This window comes from Cydia pomonella, chromosome 1 (genome assembly GCF_033807575.1).
Source record: "Cydia pomonella isolate Wapato2018A chromosome 1, ilCydPomo1, whole genome shotgun sequence".
NCBI lineage: Eukaryota > Metazoa > Arthropoda > Insecta > Lepidoptera > Tortricidae > Cydia > Cydia pomonella.
The window spans coordinates 37,163,628-37,181,760 of record NC_084703.1 but is presented as its reverse complement, the minus strand read 5'-3'; the positions used below and the strand labels follow the sequence as shown (position 1 = coordinate 37,181,760).

General features: G+C 37.6%; 2 protein-coding genes across 3 annotated transcripts in view; one reads left to right on the top strand and one right to left on the bottom strand.

Moving 5' to 3' along the window:
* The window catches only part of LOC133521896 (transcription termination factor 5, mitochondrial-like), a 32,612-nt gene that overhangs the window by 8,849 nt on the left and 5,630 nt on the right, over window positions 1–18,133 (top strand). The window lies entirely within an intron of this gene.
* LOC133521941 (retinal homeobox protein Rx-like) lies at window positions 369–8,135 on the bottom strand. Its single transcript, XM_061857077.1, has 3 exons — window positions 7,060–8,135; window positions 2,717–2,840; window positions 369–2,626 (listed from the first exon to the last, which is right to left on the bottom strand). Exons 1-3 carry the CDS (start codon window positions 7,416–7,418, stop codon window positions 2,003–2,005), a joined length of 1,107 nt encoding a protein of 368 aa, XP_061713061.1. The 5' UTR covers window positions 7,419–8,135; the 3' UTR covers window positions 369–2,002.

Genomic DNA, 18,133 nt, shown 5'->3' with positions numbered 1-18,133 from the left:
ACGCACTAACGCCTTGGCAATAGAGGTGACTACTGTACCTAACTAAAATCAGGGGTTCAAAACCGAGATCGACGATGGCGCTACCGTTTACAATATTAGATGCCAAGTATAATTTTAGAGTCCAACCTATAATCTCATGTTTTTTGTTTATAACTTGGTAGGCTTGAAATCGCTGCCGTTTTTAATAGTATGATGGCAATATTTGCTCCTTATCTAATTTAATTGGCGCTAAAATATGAATAAACAGTTAAATTTTATTATTGTGCTGCACTTGCCTAACAAAACAATGCTGTTTCATTTTTAAATGCCCGATAAATAATAAGCAATATTTTGTCAGGGAGATATATATTTATAAATAAAACAACTCGTTTAAGCACATCATTAATATTATTGAACATTCCTGTAAATCTACGCCCTGGCGTCAACATTTGCAATCTCTCAAACGTAGTGCATTAAATTTATATCCAATATTGCTTTTAAAATCTTAATTTAAAATATTTATGAATGTAAACATAGACATGCAGAAAGTAAAAACATAATAGTAATGTATAGCTATGGTTACATATTTTTCCCTTAAATAATATTTTTATCCTAGTTACCTATGTAGTTTAAAGTAAAAACTTTGTATAAAAGTACTAACAATCTACTTATTATTACCTTTCTTCATCATTAACAATTCATTTAATTAACTACATCAAACAAGGAGATCTGTTTTGTATTTTTTCAGTATATTTTTTAGGTTTATGATCTTCTATTATGCCATTATTACTTAAATTAAATATAAATGTTTTAAACTGCACTTATAATTACATTTCTTTATAATAATATATAGTCTTCTAAAATTGCTTAATATCTTTGCATAATTGTAAATATGCATTTGATTGAAAAATAAAATGTCTTAATTAGGTAGACCTTAAACGATTGGCACACTTTATTCACGCAATAACCTAATATTTACATTAATACACATTTATGACGCTTATCTACAATTAAATCATTACTGTTCTTTGGCTTTGTTAGCTGTAGACTTGTTAAAAAAGGCAAGCTAAAAAAAGATTAGCTAGAAGACAAATTATATAAGGTAATTATCTCAGGAAGAGTACTTCCTACTTATTTCGTAGCACCACCACTACACCACTCAATTATTCCATAAAGGCTATTTAACTGTTTTATCTAAACATTAACTGGGACTGATAAACAAAATAATTTAAAAAAATATTTAATTGATGTTGGCCAGTTCAGCTAACCATGACAATAAAAATGCAACAATAGTACATAAATTGCCTTAGAGTCTGTGCGGAAAGAGAAGTCGCAGAATGTATTGGATCCTTTACGTTTCCCGACTCTTCTCTTTCCACAGACTAATCAGTTGATCAAGTAGAAATGGGATACGATAGAATAATATAATTATATACCACCATGTATTAGCCGGAGGTTTTTGCTCCTAACTAATGATAACTTAACCTAGAGCAATAAGGCACAAGGAATGCACGAGGATATTTCATATAAAATATCAACAATATTCATAACGAAATTTTAAAATATTGCTGCTGTTTTTGTAACTAATGTTCCTAGATTCAATTGCACAAGATTAAAAAAATACTATATTAATTAATGTCATTAACTTTGTGTGATGAATCTAAGTAAATATCTGATAATATTTGATAAATCGCAGCCATATAATAATTTAATTTTATATCTAAAGTTACGTAACTATCGAGTGCCTACTTTTATTAGGATAAGGAAATAAAATGCTTTCTCATAATTAATTACATACCTAACTCAAGAACTGGGGCTAATCTAAATAAAATCATATTTCTTTGCCGATGATAGGCCCATTATAGTTTTATGAGCCAAGGCTCGGCAGGCACAGGCAGCTGCTAACCCGCGGACTGTTCTGTCAACTCGCGGCGCCATAACGATATCATCGTACTCGTGGACTTAATTAATACTCCTTTTCGAAATTATTCGTGTATCATGGATATTTTCGAAAAGGAGTATTTCAATTCAAAAAAGGGGGAAGTGTGGTGTACGGCTGGTGAGAGGTGGGCTCCACCTTGACGACGACGGGTTGTGCGAGGTCCGCGTGGCGCTCCGGCTCGTAGCCGGCGTGCTTGTCCGGGAAGTCGTCGGGCGCGGTGTAGCGTGGCGCCTCTTCGTGCAGCGCGCACGGCGGGTACTTGTCCTCGTGCTCGTGCGCGCGGTACTCCAGCTTGTCCTCGTGCGGCTCGAGCTGCGGCGAGTGCGCCGCCATCATGGGGTAGTCGCGCACACCCAGCGGTGGCGGGCTGCCCTCACCGTACTCGTAGTGACGTGGTGCGAACATTTGTCCGTCGTGCCCGTTCAGCACCGTGGTGTACGAGTATGCCGGCTGCGCGTTAAAGCCCGGGTAGCCGCCGCCGCCCGACGACAGCAGGTGGTGCGAGGGCAGCTCGTACGAGTGCTGGTAAGACCAGGAATCGGCCGGCGCCGGCATGCCGTTCTGCGGGAAGGCGGGCAGATTGCCGCCGATGCCGGAAAAACCGCCGCCAAGGGTCGTGGAGCTCGGCGAACTTGAACCTATGTACCCAGTTTTCCGCGGAGGTTCGCGCTTTCGCCACTTCGCTCTTCTGTTTTGGAACCATACCTAAAAGATAAGTAAAGAATTAGATGATTGCGTTATAAATAACGTTTTAGTACCGTTATTTTTGGTATATGCAATAAAATTCGTATATACCTGTACTCTTGATTCAGACAAGCTGAGTTTAAGCGCGAGCTCCTCTCGCGCGAACACATCTGGGTAGGGCGCTCGCTCGAAAGCCCGCTCTAGTTCCTCCAATTGGTATGCCGTAAATGTTGTCCTGAGAACAATCATGAAAATAAATTAAAATTAGGTGCTGGTTCTCAGTATCTACCTAAGTAGTCGGTATTTACCTGTAGATATTTACGGCTAAAAGTCGATTCACCATTATTAACATGATAGAGAACTCTAATAGTTTTGTTGATAACCGTCATGTCACCGTTCATAGGTTGGAATGTAATCAAGTAATCACTTAACTTGTGCAATCGCAGACTCGTAGTCAATTAATAGGAAGAGTTAAATTTTAATAGTTCAGCGTATAAAATGTATTAAGAAAATATTTAAACAGCCAACAGGTCAACACGCACGAAACGTGGTCAATTAAAAGACCTGCATAAATATGAGCTCAATTAGATATTCACAAATAAATGGATGTTATCAGCGCATCCACCATCTGACGCGTGCAATATGGCTGCGGGCACACGCGACGCGCGGAAATTGATTGAGCGTGAAACGAAATGTACCCCACGGAGAACACTAATTGCCTGCCAATAAAATTGAGAGTATAGCTATGCTATTAAATTTTACCACCCATATTACCCGTCGCAGTCGCCTTTTTGTAAAGGATGATGCGAAATTCTTATATTTATACTAACATGTTTAGGTAAGTGGCGATGACTGTTTCTTTGAAATGAGAAGAGAAGATCACTCCACAAACAAAACAACTGTATCGTTTTCTGTCCCCTATCTAAATGAATTCTGACACTTATATCTACATAAAATATCAACATAAATACCCTTATGATCTGTGCCCGGGTTAGACAAATGCGTGCATTACCCTATTACGCTGGCCGGGCCACAGCAGCCGAGATGGCCGGCGCGATAGAGCAATTGCCCTCCCGTCGACATACGGGTAATTAATCGCTCAGACGGTGTTGACTATTGGGGTGTTGTTCCCATCAAATGCCAAGCACACGCTTAAGACGAGCCAGTGTTAGTGTTCTCAAGCCCCGTAACAACTACGCATGATCGGAGATCTCACTGTTACTGGCTCGCGAGAATACAACAACCCTCTAGAAAACCCATGCATATTGTTGTAGCGCGTAAAATTTTTGTTTGTTGTAAATACTAATCTTAGTCTTGGATCTTTTTGATTGTGCTATTGATATTCATACCCTATTTATTTGACGCCCCTTCCGTATTTCATAACATCTAAATTCCATAACACTAACAGTTTTTTTATCCAGACAATGGTTTTCGTGTTGATGGATACAGGGTTAGAACTGACTTTCCATTCAAACTGTTCCTTTACTTAGCCCGCACTTGCACGTACCCGTTTTTAGGGTTCTGTAGTCTTAGGAAGCCTTGTAGGTTGACCTATAAGTCAATGTCACGAGAATAATATAAAATATGAAGACCTACAAAATCAAATTTTCTAAGAGGCTAGGCATTCTAATCAGCCACTGTCGTATTTATGATAAAATCTTTAAAAACCGTAAAAAATATGACGATAAAATTATTGTTGGTAAAGAACACTAGTATAATGGACGACCATTTCTCCTACTAACGTAGTCCCAATTTTTCTCCCTTAATATTGACATCGAGGAAAATATTTTTACAGATGCTTAGGTACATATTAATGTATATTAATCATAGCTATGCCCCTTCATATCACTTTTTTCGATTTTTAAGAGAAAGAAGCGAAAAACACATTCGATACAAATGAAGAAAATGGGGACTACTTTTGTATGGAGAAGTGCCCACATGACATCGTTCCCTTTCGTCCTAATATATTTACGCAAAAATAGTAGATGGCCTATTTTAAGAGCGGTATACACATTACGTACAAAATATTAATTCTCATCCAGTGTATAAGTTACTATTGAGTCAATAAAATGTAGATGCAGAGGAATCCACCTAACCATATGTTCTCATAATTTGAAAATCATTGAATTAGCTATGCAAATAATAATATTGGGGTGCGGTGCGATGAGTTGAACATTTAAACAGGGGTCGCACGCGCCGCCACCTGTGATCGCGCGTGCCAGCACTTCACCGATCCTGCAATTTCTGCCGTGCTCTATTAGTTGTCACATATACGCAAACATCCAACTTGTCAGTTAAAGGCGCGAATTTCAAATTTTCTATGAGAGATCAACCTATCGCGCCAATTTTTTTTAAATTTGCCGCCTTTTTCTACTGACAAAATGGTTGTGCCAGTGTATACACGGTGTTTCACGAGGAAGCCGAAAGATTTTAATAGTGTATTCCTCATCATATTTAAATACTAAAATGTCCTATATTTTTTTCTGGAATTAGTTTCTGAGTTAAACACTATCTTTTTGATGGCGATGTTGCTACTATGAGACGTAGTCTAAACATCCTCATTGATAGATGTACAAAAGTAACAATAACACTGCAAAAAATAAGTCTTACCAAAAGAAAGTAATATAATAATTCATTTTAAGTGACAGGTTTACTAATAAAATTTGATTTGTAGAAAATGTTTTATTGGCGGAATTGACCTAAACTCATATGACATTTTTTTCCGTGTTTTGGCCTTAAAAATTCGTGGTTACAATCTTCCAGATTCCTCGAGATATTCACCGTGTATATCGAGGCAATCAAGATGCTATAAATATTTGAACACCAATTTATTGGGCAGGCGTTAGAGTGGGAATTAATGAATTTTGACTTCTTTTTATGGATTACGTTGTTATTTTAGTTGTAGATAACTAGTTCTTATACTAAATGCGTAACTATTTTATTGCAAGTAGCAAGTTCTTTGAATTGCACTTTTGTATAATATTGAATCTTGTACGTGATTCTCAATAATGTTCTACAGAGTGATTGTGTGGTTAAGGAAAGCAGATTGAACGATGTTATATTTATTCCCTGTTTTCTATTTACAAGGTTTTCGAGAAGTTAGATAGTTTTACTAGGCCGTACCGTATTATACCATTTAGGAATATTGTTCTTTTTATTTTGGTTTTACTCTTTGACGAATACTTAATTGCATAATTTCACACCTGCTTTTGTAAAAAGATACTCGTATATTCAGAGAAATAATATACCTACGATATAAAAAAAAAAAACATTGTTTTACTATATGTTTATGCAATCCATTTCATTAATAGCATTAGCATCGACCCATCACCTATACCATGATACCTAATCAGTAATTACCTACATGTACTCGTACTCGTAATTGGATCAAATTAAATTGCTGAAATTTTAATGGTAATCACATGACTAGAGCCAGTTTTTAATTATCATGTCTCGGCTAAATCTCGGATTACGATATAAAGAGCCTAAAGAGTCTTATATCTCTATCTACCTAAAATGGTACAGTCAGCACCAATAGCAGCGGATGAACCAACAGGCCAAAAGTAACTGTCACAATCTAATTGGTCTACATATAAAGTATTATATTTTATTATTGTTAAGCTATTAAAGGACGCGTTTTTTTACAAGATTCTTTTGACGCGTAGTCTGACCCGCTACTTTTGATGCTCATTGTGCCTAAGGGCCCGATTTGAAGAATGATTAAGAGATGCTTAAGATCTTGGAAAGAGATTGAAAAGATCGATAACTAAACGATATATCAAAATTGACGTTTATTTCGATTCTGCTGTGATCTCAGTAAGATCTATTTACGATATTTCTAACGCCAAAGTGACATTGGTTGCCCGAAACGTGCTGCTTCTGTCAATTATACGACATACAAACGATATCTAATTGAGAACTTATGTAAACCAGACCTTATCGTTATCTTATGTTTTCCGTATTTCATTCTTCGAATACGGCCGTAAGTACTTGGTACCCTAACCAACCCTAACCCGGTGGTGGTATTTTGGATATACCACCGCATGTTCGTAGCGCGTAGCATGCTACGAAGACGCTTGTAGCTTTCACCGCGCTTACCCACAACGACGTTACATTCTTTGCAAATAAATAGTAAGATTTTATTACAATCTTAAAATACACATAATTATTTACTAATAATAAATTATGTACAAAATACACTATAGTTATATATATATGTATAACTTTATATTCGCAATACTCGCAAAAGCAACAAAAAGAACAAAATCGCGGCGCTTGGCAATTAAAGTAAGTACATACGAAATACAAACATTGAAAAGCAATGGATAGTTAGAAACAAGATATATAAGCTTGCCTTACCTTAACTTAGATTTCCATATAATAGAGTATGACAATGTAAGTTAAGGTACAGGCAAGAGAAAATCAAAAAAATAATATGTGAGTGAGAGGCTTACCTTGTTTTCTTTTTCTTGATGCCATTGTTGTCGTTTTTTTTCTTGTCGCTCTTCTTGGTGGCGGTTGAGGGTGCGGGTGGGGGCGGGGGCGCGGGCGCCGGCGGGTGCGGCAGCGGCAGCGGGTGCTGCGGCGCGTGCTCTGAGCCCTGCAGCAGCAGCGGCTCGTCCTTCCGCTTAGGTTCGCCGAACACGGGGAGCTCGTCGCGATACTGCAGCTCGCCGCCGGCGCCCACCACCACCTGCACGTGCCGCTCCTTGCCGAACTCGCCGAACATGTGCTCTTCGAAGCTGGGCTGTTCCATGGCTCCCCCGGGCTCGAAGGCGCACTCGTAGCGCGCGCTGTCCCCGCACACGTACATGTAGCCGTCGGCTGGCGGCGGGTGCGGGCCCGCTACCTCCGTTCCCACCTCGCTGGGCTCCGTCGCGGCGAGCTACCTGCCGCACCTCTAGCGTCCGCGTCTCCGACACCGAGCTGCGACCGATTTATCGACTGCTATATTAAACAATTTGACTTCATTTAGCCGGGCCCTCGGGATCGACGAACGCGCGCGCCGTTCGTTTCGTCGCGTCCGTCCCGGTTAAGTGACTTTAATCAACTTTAACGAACTAACCGAATTTGCTCTACGGTTGGTCAATTTATATTATCATAATATGTTGCTCCGCACGGCTTTTGGGCCAATGAGTAGGGCGATGGAGGCGCGCTGCATGCGCGAGGGTGAGGCATATTCGTTCGTAATGTTAGGTGGTAAGGATGGGGTTGCGTTGCACACGTCGGGCGGTTAAGACTGCGGATCGCACACGAACGGGAACCAATAGCGGGCCGGCAGAGCCACTCCCCCGGCCGGTTCCCCTCGGACGCCGGCTGCGGGCTCGGCGCTGCCGCCGCGGCCGCGGCGCACCATGCGGGATTCCCACAAGCTCACCCGATATATTTGTTTGTCTCGATGGTATTGTGGGGCGCGAACACCCACATCATTATTGTAAAAGTCCATAGCACTTCATTGTAAATCCGTATCAGCGCAACTCATATGTCTCTTACATGATTTATAGCCGTGGGAACATTGTTAAAGTACCTACATCATAATAGGTAACCATAATTTTCAAATAGTTGTTTTTTTTTTTCATTTTTATGTTTATCTATTCGTATCAATACTACTAATTACTAGTACTTATTTGTATCTCCTTGGATTTCACGGGCCTATAAATCCCGGTCTTTTTATAGGCTTGCGTGGGGATATAGATCCAACACGTAGAGGCCCTTTGGAGAGATTTAATGTCATGTAGAACGCCTGCTGGAACCCGTTTACAGGTGCAACAATAGATACCCATGAACCGGTGGCAGCAGGCATTGGGACTATTGTAGAAAAAGTGAACAGTAAAACGGTCTATGGATTGAAATTTGGGTGGACAATGAGACTGGGTTATTGCAAAGACGTCCGGACACCTGCCATAACAATGTTTCCACTAGTTATCGAGGCAGGCGGTGACTTGCCGCACACTAGATGGGCCCCTGAAACTGCCGTCGTAAAGACGACCAGGAGCAACACCGGTGTGAGCGGCTCAGGGGTGTCGAGAGGTCTACGCCGCTTTCTGCCCAGTGGCTGATAACAGCCACTGTGCCAACTCGCGTCTTATGCAAATTTTCACTTCCACCCCTGGAGCATTTAGCTCTAACGACTCCTCTCTGGACGGCCAATGAAGGCAAGCCAGAGCTGAGGGTCCTGCGGGTCCCCTTGGGGTCCACTCCGACCGACGAAGACACGCCGGAGACGGAGACCCTGACCGACTCTCGGGAGTACTCGGGTCCGTGGGGTCGTTATTATTACTTATTATTATTACATAAAGTTTTATTTTCGACTATGAGCATCCAGAAACAGAATTGGAACAATGGACTTGTTTTTACTCGAATAAAGGAAGAAAGGTGTTATGGTAAGAAAACTGTGTACGAGGTATGACAAGGCGCCGAAGCGGCCAGCAGCGGCGCGCGGCCGCCGCGGCGCGAGCGCACTGGGCCGTCCGCCGCAGCCACCGCTTAATTATTCATTAATGGTTATTACTGGGGATTATTAATAAAACATTCGCCCTAACTATTGGCACTTAGATTAACGTCGAGGGAGTAATGGCGCATTTCAGCAATTTCGGTTGTTATTTAATTGAAGTCAATTTAGATGATCAGAGTCTATTTAGGTTGGTGCTGGCGCTCGCCAGCGGGATCTCGGCTTCATTGGGCTTATTGGTGACTTTCAGACAACACGAATTGCACTCGCTGATGCACTTTGTCGCATATTGACTCGCGGAGTTCGTGGAAAGTGGGTCGACGTGACTTCGTGAAGTGGCTCACCTCCGTACCTGTGTATTTTTCATGAGTGACCTTGTGTATCCGTGGATTATGATTGCGCTAAGTTGTGGTGTACGTGCTAGGAACGTTTGACTCGAATGTGCATTGCATCCTGTGCGTGCATGTCGGCTCCCGGACATTTTGATGGATGTACGTATGTGTCATGCGCGAGACGATGTTACCGGAAGTACCTACTGAGTCAGAATTTACAGGAAAACCTAAGTCCCTGCCTCTGATCTAGTGCAAATCAAAGAAAAAGTTTAACATACAAATATTTAGGTATGTACATATATGTGATTAGTACAAAAATATATGTATTTCAAGAGGCGTCCGAAAGGCCTAAGCATTATTTCAATTTCAAAGTAGTACATTAGCTACAAACTTATTTTGCTAACGAATGCACGACTGTTTTGTTTGAATTCTATTAAAAGTTTAAACAATTTAACGTACAGACATGCACCGTCGCATAGTAAATGTGGCCTATGTTGCTTATTTTTATCTTCAAATATTGCTAAAACATTGTATGCATGTTAATGTTATGATAATTAAATCTATGCACCCGGCCGCGATGGATCCGAAAAGTACACTAAATCTGGGTATATATAAATTGTTGGTTTACGCGTGTTTTGCTGACAGGGTGCGCACGCGCCGCACGAAGCTTTAAACATGTTAAAGGTGCAATGCACCGAACACATGTAAAACCATTAATATATTTTTTGAAAAATATAAGGTTTTGATAATGTTAAGGCGTTAGTAAAACTACGACAAGTGCGTATCCGCCCAAGCGGAAGCACATGTGTTTCGTAGCAAAATATCTTAAGAATATTATTTTCATGGAAAATTGTCGCTTATCCATTCAGCGCAATACTGTCACAACGCATTGTCGTTAAGTCGAAATCCGTGCTACAGGCTACGACGTACAGTGAAAGTTGATTTGAAAGTTAGAGGAGAGTGGCCACTTTGCGTGTTTTCGAACATTGTCATGTATTTTGTATTGTAAAAGAGTGTTTCTTAAGGTGCCGTAGATTCAGAGAGCGAAGTTATTGAAACACCGTATTTTTAGATCACAATACGATTGATTAAAATTAAATTGCAATCTTGAGAATTTTCTCTAGGGACTTCATCGATCGAATCTTGATTTTTTTTACTTGCGCTCGATAGAATAGAAAAACCAATATTGGTCTAAAACGCACTTTGATAATTTATTACAATTTATGCACAAAAGCTAAAAATATGTAAATTGCTTCTAAAACTGCACAATTTTATTTTTGAGGGAACTCATCGTTTACTTTAGTTTTTGTTCTAACATACAACAATTGCTATCATGCTATCTGTGATCCCGAGCACACACACGCTCAGCGAGAGTGAGAAGAACACGAACGTACGGGGCCTTAAATCCAAACTTTCATCATCATTTTTAAATTCACAAAGCGATCTGGAATTTATCCTTCAGCTTGTACCTGACCTACCTACCTGTAGTGAGTTTTAAAACATTTGAAGTCTTTCAAATGCCTTATAACTCACTACAGGTAGGTATGTCAATACAGGTTTATAGATTCGATAAAGATCATAATACATATCCACATGCCAGTAATAATATATGAAATATGCTTAAATTTATTATTTTTACATTAACAGTAGGTTTTTATGTTGATTACGACTTTTAAAGGAAACTAACATTAACACTCATCAATAAGTAGTCATGAATTGGAACACGTGGAAAAGTAAAAAGCACTAGTTCGCGAAATCCAACTTTCCGCACGCTAAACAGCTACGTAAAATAGCACTTTTTGAGCAAATGTATTAAAAAAATATTTATAGGACTGTATCTCCTAAACCGTGCGTCGTAACGGTGAAATAATAAAATTTTTGTCACCCTTTAATACCCCACGCACTGAATAAACTATCACATGAGGACATGAAACAATGCGATATATTTTTTTAAATACAGTTGCTCAAAAAGTGCTACTTTACGTTGGAAAATTGGATTTCGCGAACTAGTGCTTTTTACTTTTCCACTTGTTCCAATTCATGACTACTTATTGATGAGTGTGAATGTTAGTTTCCTTTAAAAGTCGCAATCAACATAAAAACCTACTGTTCATGTAAAAATAATAAATATAAACATATTTCATATTGTATTACTTACCTCTTCATCATTATAACACGTTTATTTTTTAATATTGAATATTGAAAAACCATTCTTAATAAGTTGTCTGAAAAAGGGAATAGCTGCCGAAACACCTGTCAAAGCAGAGGCGTTTTTTCTTACTGCAAGAATGTTTTAAGTTTCCAAAGGCAACATTCGATATTGTTTTACATACAATTTAAATATACGATACACAAATAATCGTAAATAACAATACTTAGGTAATAACATTTTATATTTACAATTGTTTCTGTCTATAGTTTCTGTCTAGAATATTCATAAAAAAAGTACTTGTTGTTTTTCTTCTTTTTTCGCAACTGTATTAAAAAACGTCGTTCGATACACGTGCGGAAATGTCATTCTTCCTACTACATACCTACATACTTTCCGCACTAGCATCGAAATGTACTATTTTCATTGTATGTTTGAAATAAAACCGGCCAAGAGCATGTCGGGCCACGCTCAGTGTAGGGTTCCGTAGTTGCTCTTCCGTCACAATAAGCTAAACTGGAGCTTAAAGTATAGTAAATTGTTAACCAAGGGATGAAACGGTACGTTTCACGCGAGTTAAACAAATAGGCAAATTTGTATAATCAGTACCTAATTAAAGTAAGTCTTTTTACTATGAAGGGGAAACTTTTTGCTATAACTCAAAAACAGCTAAACTGATCATGTCCGCTATAGTTTTCATTTAATGTCTTTCTTAAGCTCTACTTCCACGATTTTTTTTCATATTTTTTGGACCTATGGTTCAAAAGTTAGAGGGGGGGGGGCACATTTTTGTTTTCTTTCGGAGCGATTATCTCCGAATATATTCACTTTATCAAAAAATGTTTGTTAAATACCCCCATTAGTTTTGAAAAACCTTTCCAACGATATCCCACACTGTAGGGTTGAAGCAAAAAAAAAAATTCACCCCCACTTTACGTGTAGGGGAGGTGCCCTCAAAAATATTTAATTTTTAGATTTTATTGTACGACTTTGTCGGCTTTCAATTTGGCTTTGTCGAATTTCAGCTTTCTAGCACTAACGACCACGGAGCAAAGCCTCGGACAGACAGACAGACAGACGGACATGCCGAAACTATAAGGGTTCCTAGTTGACTACGGAACCCTAAAAAGCACTATAATTACGAGTATGTACCTCGGAGTGAAAAGGGGTTGCCGGCCTCATAACTAATAAGAGAGCAAAAAACAGTATTTTCGGCACTCATTATCTTTTATTTCATGACTAGAATAAGGGCTCATTGTTCGTCAAGTTTCACTGACATTAAGCTTTACTTTCATTATTTTTATGTGCAGTTTTTGAGACCACCACGGTCTCTCAGAGATTATATGAAGAAATGGTTGTTGAAGACCCTTATTCTTTTTTAAAGCCCTATGCATCGACACCCCACACAATAATGTTTAAGGGAAAAAATAAACATTTCCAAGCTTTACCTGCTGTACTTAGGTACCCAAGTTTTCTTTTGCCTAGATTTTATTTTACTACTTTGTTGGCGTGATGATTGATATATTCGAGCCAACTTAGCTTTCTAGTACTAACGATCACTGAGGTAAACTGCGAGCGGACTGACGGACAATTGGACGAACATGGCGAAACTATAAGGGTTTCTGGTTGACTACGGAACCTTAATCTCGGCCTCGTTATGGGAAATATTTGTATTGTATCTTCTTATCAACCGAGTTTGAAATGTAGTATTCCTTTGTACATTTTAAGCTATTTTTAAAATGATTAATTTTAATCGTAGGTATTGTTTGGTAAAGGTTTCATTTTATTTTAATTCTTACACCCCAGCAGCATGTGTCTGATCTGTTATCTGAATTTTCTATATTCATTCGAGCCCGTTACTTTCCTTTAGCAAATATATTTAGATAATAATATTTACATAACCAAAACTCGTTATCAATAATAAATATATAATTCATTAAAAATATGCTTGGCAAAACTATGTACCGTAGGGAACCCTAACTTCAATCTAATTTCGCCCAAGTAAAATATTAAAATAAGAATTTTACCAACATATATTTCTTAGTATCCACTGCGTAAAAATATTTTCAAAGTAAAAAAAAATACACCACCCGTCCCCAATTCGCCCCATTTTTTAAATGAAAATTATACTTAATATAAATCCTACTTGTGTTGAATTATGTACCTGACGCCCATGATACAAGTTACAGTGGACTTAAGATTTAATGCTAGGTAAATGCCACAAATAATTCGCATTTGTAGCTTTGTTACAAAACTCATTAGCTACATAGTGTGTAGAACGGCCAAGCCTAGAATTTATACTCATATTTATAATGTGTTGCTCTTTTGCTTTAAAAATTGTCGACCCCTGATAGGTCGACTTTAATAGGTGCATAAGCACCTACACCAACCGCTCAATAGAAGGCTAAGTAATTTCACCTTGCAATTGATGTCCGTAGACATACATATATACTATGTAAGTACCTAGATACCTAGTTTATATCGACAAGAATATTTTTTATGGTATATATGTAATGTATGTTCTCATAGCATAGGTATAGGCGTCTATGTGAAGAATCACGTGACGGGGCGTAGGCGTCGCACATAAAATCTCTCTGGCGACGTAGCGAGCACAGAATCTGCCGCTCGCTCAATTGGACTCAATTGCTTTAATTGACTTCAATTGAAATGACCTCGCACGCACCGACTGTAACCCACCACTAGCCTGACATTTATCTTTTTTTGGAACTGACATAAACTCATGTTAGATGAATATTTGTATACCTACTCGTAATAATCGTCATTCTATGTTCGTTCTTAGTTTTTGAGTCGTGGCGTCATTTTAGATATATTATTCAGATTTATAAATTAAAATGAAACCATCAGTAGGTAAAACTAGCTAAGGTTTAAGAAGCATTAACTTGTTTAGATATAGTGAATTTAGTGTCAGATTTTCTGAAAATAGATTCATCCTTGCTAGTTATAAACCCTGGGTATGTAGAAGAATTTACGTAACTATATAGTGTAATTAATAATAACACCAAACCGGAAAAAGGTTGAACTACATGAAACTTAAATTTTAAAGCCATTACTTAACCTCAACGAAAGGACCAGCATCTAAATCAAACGATTATTATTCATACATACAACATTAAACGAATAGTGCCAGCCAATACCTATGACTAAATATATCACAGCTCTAGTGTAACAATGATCGTTAGTGCAGGAAAGCAGCTATTTGTCATGGATATATTAATCAATCACGCCAATAAAGAAGTTATATAAAAATTAGGATAAAATACGAATACCTATATATTTGTTATTTTGTAGAATGTCGTTGGATAGGTCTTTTAAAAGTTCTTCTACAACCACTTTTTTGAGAAAGTGAATAATTTTGAATATAATCACTCCGAAAAAAAACGTTAAAGTAGAGCTGTCGAAAAAAAACGAACATGATCACTATGATCAGTTAGACCTTTTTATCGCAATAGCGCTAAATTAATGTGTGGCCCGATATATGCTCTTAGCAGGTTTTTTGATATTTCAGGATATTTTTGCAATTCTAAAGGTGTTAATACGAGATTTGGTTAATTTTAATGGGACTGAAAAGAAAAGACTACTAAGTTAGCTTTTGTTTGCATTTTTATATTGTCACAAAGTCCATTCACCATTTTAGGGTTTCGTAGTCACCTAGAAACTTATAGTTTCGCCATGTCCGTCTGTCCTCAGCTTTTCTCAGCGATCGTTACAAAACGGTAAAAAGAAACTATAAAAAAAGTTTTTTCACGTCAGCAGCTCGAACAAGGTTAATTTGCTGCTTAAAAACAATGAGCAAAATCGCATTTTGCTCACCGAGTGAGACAAACGTCATTTCAACGTGCGGGGCCTAATACAAGTTCGAAATATTTGGATTCTATTGTCTTTATCCCTTTCACGTCATTAGCAAAAAGAAAGAGACAAAAAAAGTGCATACTTAATTCAACGGTATATTGACGGTTTATAATAGACCCCCGAAATAAGTCAGACCGCATCGTTCCAAAACACCCTACGAGTCTTCATTCGTAATAACTAATTAATTAAATAAAGGTTAAAATTTAATAAAAACACCATATTTTACGTATTTTATTATACAATCAAAACAATGAACCTATACAAATTTACGCAATAGTTATGCAGTAAATAATTCTACTTAACTACTTTTAACGATCTCTACTATAGTTGACAAATAGTAGTATCCGCAATTCGGACCGTATCTTACAAAGTTTTTTTTTACAAAAAAAAAGTTGTTGATTGAACTATCAATTGATGTTCGTTAATTCATTATTTTCGTATTATTTTATTGAAATTTCTTTCGTTTTGTTTTATTGCGGTAATTAAAGTTAATTGTTAGAATAAAAAAAAAACCTTCAGAAAACATGAGTGAAATAGTGATCCGTCCGTCTGGAATACATTTTTTCAGGTTGTATTTTTTGATAGCTGACTGACGTGAAAAAATTAGTGTACTACACGAGATCAAAGTTATTTACATCTCGTGCGCTTTTGAGTCCCTTACTACGCTCAAGATTTTAAATTAGATTCACTCGCTACGCTCGTGAATCTATTATAGAATATTTCGCTTGCACGGGACTCAAAACAAGCACTCGAAGAAATATCAAACTTTACTCTCTTGTTGTACAAATAACTATTTACCTCAGCAGCTCAAACAACTTTTGTCACTCCAGGGAGTGTGGAAAGTGCGACTTACAAATATGTGTCCTTCCAATAACATATGTGTCCGACTTATCTACAGTATCCACTGCAATAAAATGTTGCCGAAGGGTCCTCATCATTATGGCCCAGTATTCATCGATTGGGCGTACTTCTGGGTAATTTAATAAATTCATAATATTTTCCACATATACTCGTAGCCTTCATGGGCTTCCATTCATTTTGTGATGCGCAGCATAATGGAATCTCGCTAAATCGGGCCGAACTAAAGTTGACCTTCTGTCTATGGCACCGAATCATGAGCAATATTCGATTCTACAAACACGTTTGAATATAGGGCCTGTACCGATAAAAAACTGTAAATTTCAAACAGCTGTAAAAAAAAACTACCCAAGATGACTACGGCTTTCTTACGGGGATAATAAGTTTAATTATTATATTATATATTCCAATATAAATAATTCTGGTTTTACGTTAAGCAACGTTACACCGGTAAATAGAAGAGATCACTGAAAATTGGTATTTTCTTCTTGAAAATTGGTTCTATATACTTGATTTCGAAACACTTAAAATTACCTCGAAATTTCATGTATTTCATAACAAATAACTAATTTAGTATATTGTCTTTTGAACTGAGGCCTCGAAGCGGCAGAGCTCTAAGAACAAGTGACCTATGCCCATCAGAAATATTATATTACTAATAGAATTTGCGAAAACGAAGCATGCCTGTCATATTTTTCGTAGAAACTGGGGTATCTATGCGGCTAAAGTGGAACGAAATACGACGAAAGGCAGTTCAGTTCTTCATATGAAGGTTAGGATAGCTAAAGTAACCGAAAATTTGCGTTATTTAATTCTAGGCCAAGTCGAAAATCATTCAATTTCCTTCGTACAAAACTCGCATTTAGTAATTATTGAAGATAAGAGCAAGATCACCAAACGTCCTGGAGTGCCATTCCCTCAATTATTATTGGACGCAAATCAAAAGTGTATTAAAAGAGAAAAATGAATCAGCCAAAAAACATTAACAATTCCAACAGGTGATAGGCTGATGCAGGCAAATATGAAAAACGGGTCCGTAAATAGCTGCTACTGAATGTGCTAGGAAAAAGCCTATCAGTCTTACAGAAAAAAGTATAATAAATAAATCGGTCCATTATCTAATTTAAAAGTCGCTTTTTATTGTAGTTATTCTATAAACCTTAATTTTTCCTCAATCGCATAAGTTCTATGCATTTGAAGTTTACAGTTTTATTTCGGTACACCCCTTATAAACGTCTATAATAATTGTGGAGGTTGTTATTAACCCTTTAGATTTCGTACCGCATTCACATATCGCTTGCCAAACCATTGCCATAGACCCACATTTTACGAGTAGGTACTTTGACATTTTACCCTCATCAACCGTATGTACTGACCTGACCCTAGTACAGTATCTGACCGTAGTACAGAATAGCCGGTTTTGACATAGGTCTCAACATAATGTTAATTTTTAATTAAAACGTATCATATAATTTTCTAAGCTTTATTACTTTTGCGAGCTGCTTTTCGCTTTGCTTTAGTTTCCCTTGCTTTCGATAGGTTCTTAAGTTCCATTTGTTTGCCATCTGATGTTTTACACATTTAGCTATTCGTGATCACTTTTATAGAAAAGCCTTTTTCGCGTATGTATTCGTCCACAATTAAATTTGATCTGTATAATAATCAATATTTTTGTGGAATAATATTAACATAAAGAAATTGCTCTGATAATTAGCTTAAAATAATATATATCTATGTACTATTAATAAGTGGTTCTTTCTAGGCCTACAGGAATAAAGTATAGGTATTTGAACTTGAACTTGATTCGTTGTCGTTGAGCAGATATAAGGCCGCTCATTTCCCAAAATTAAAGTATTAAGATACATATT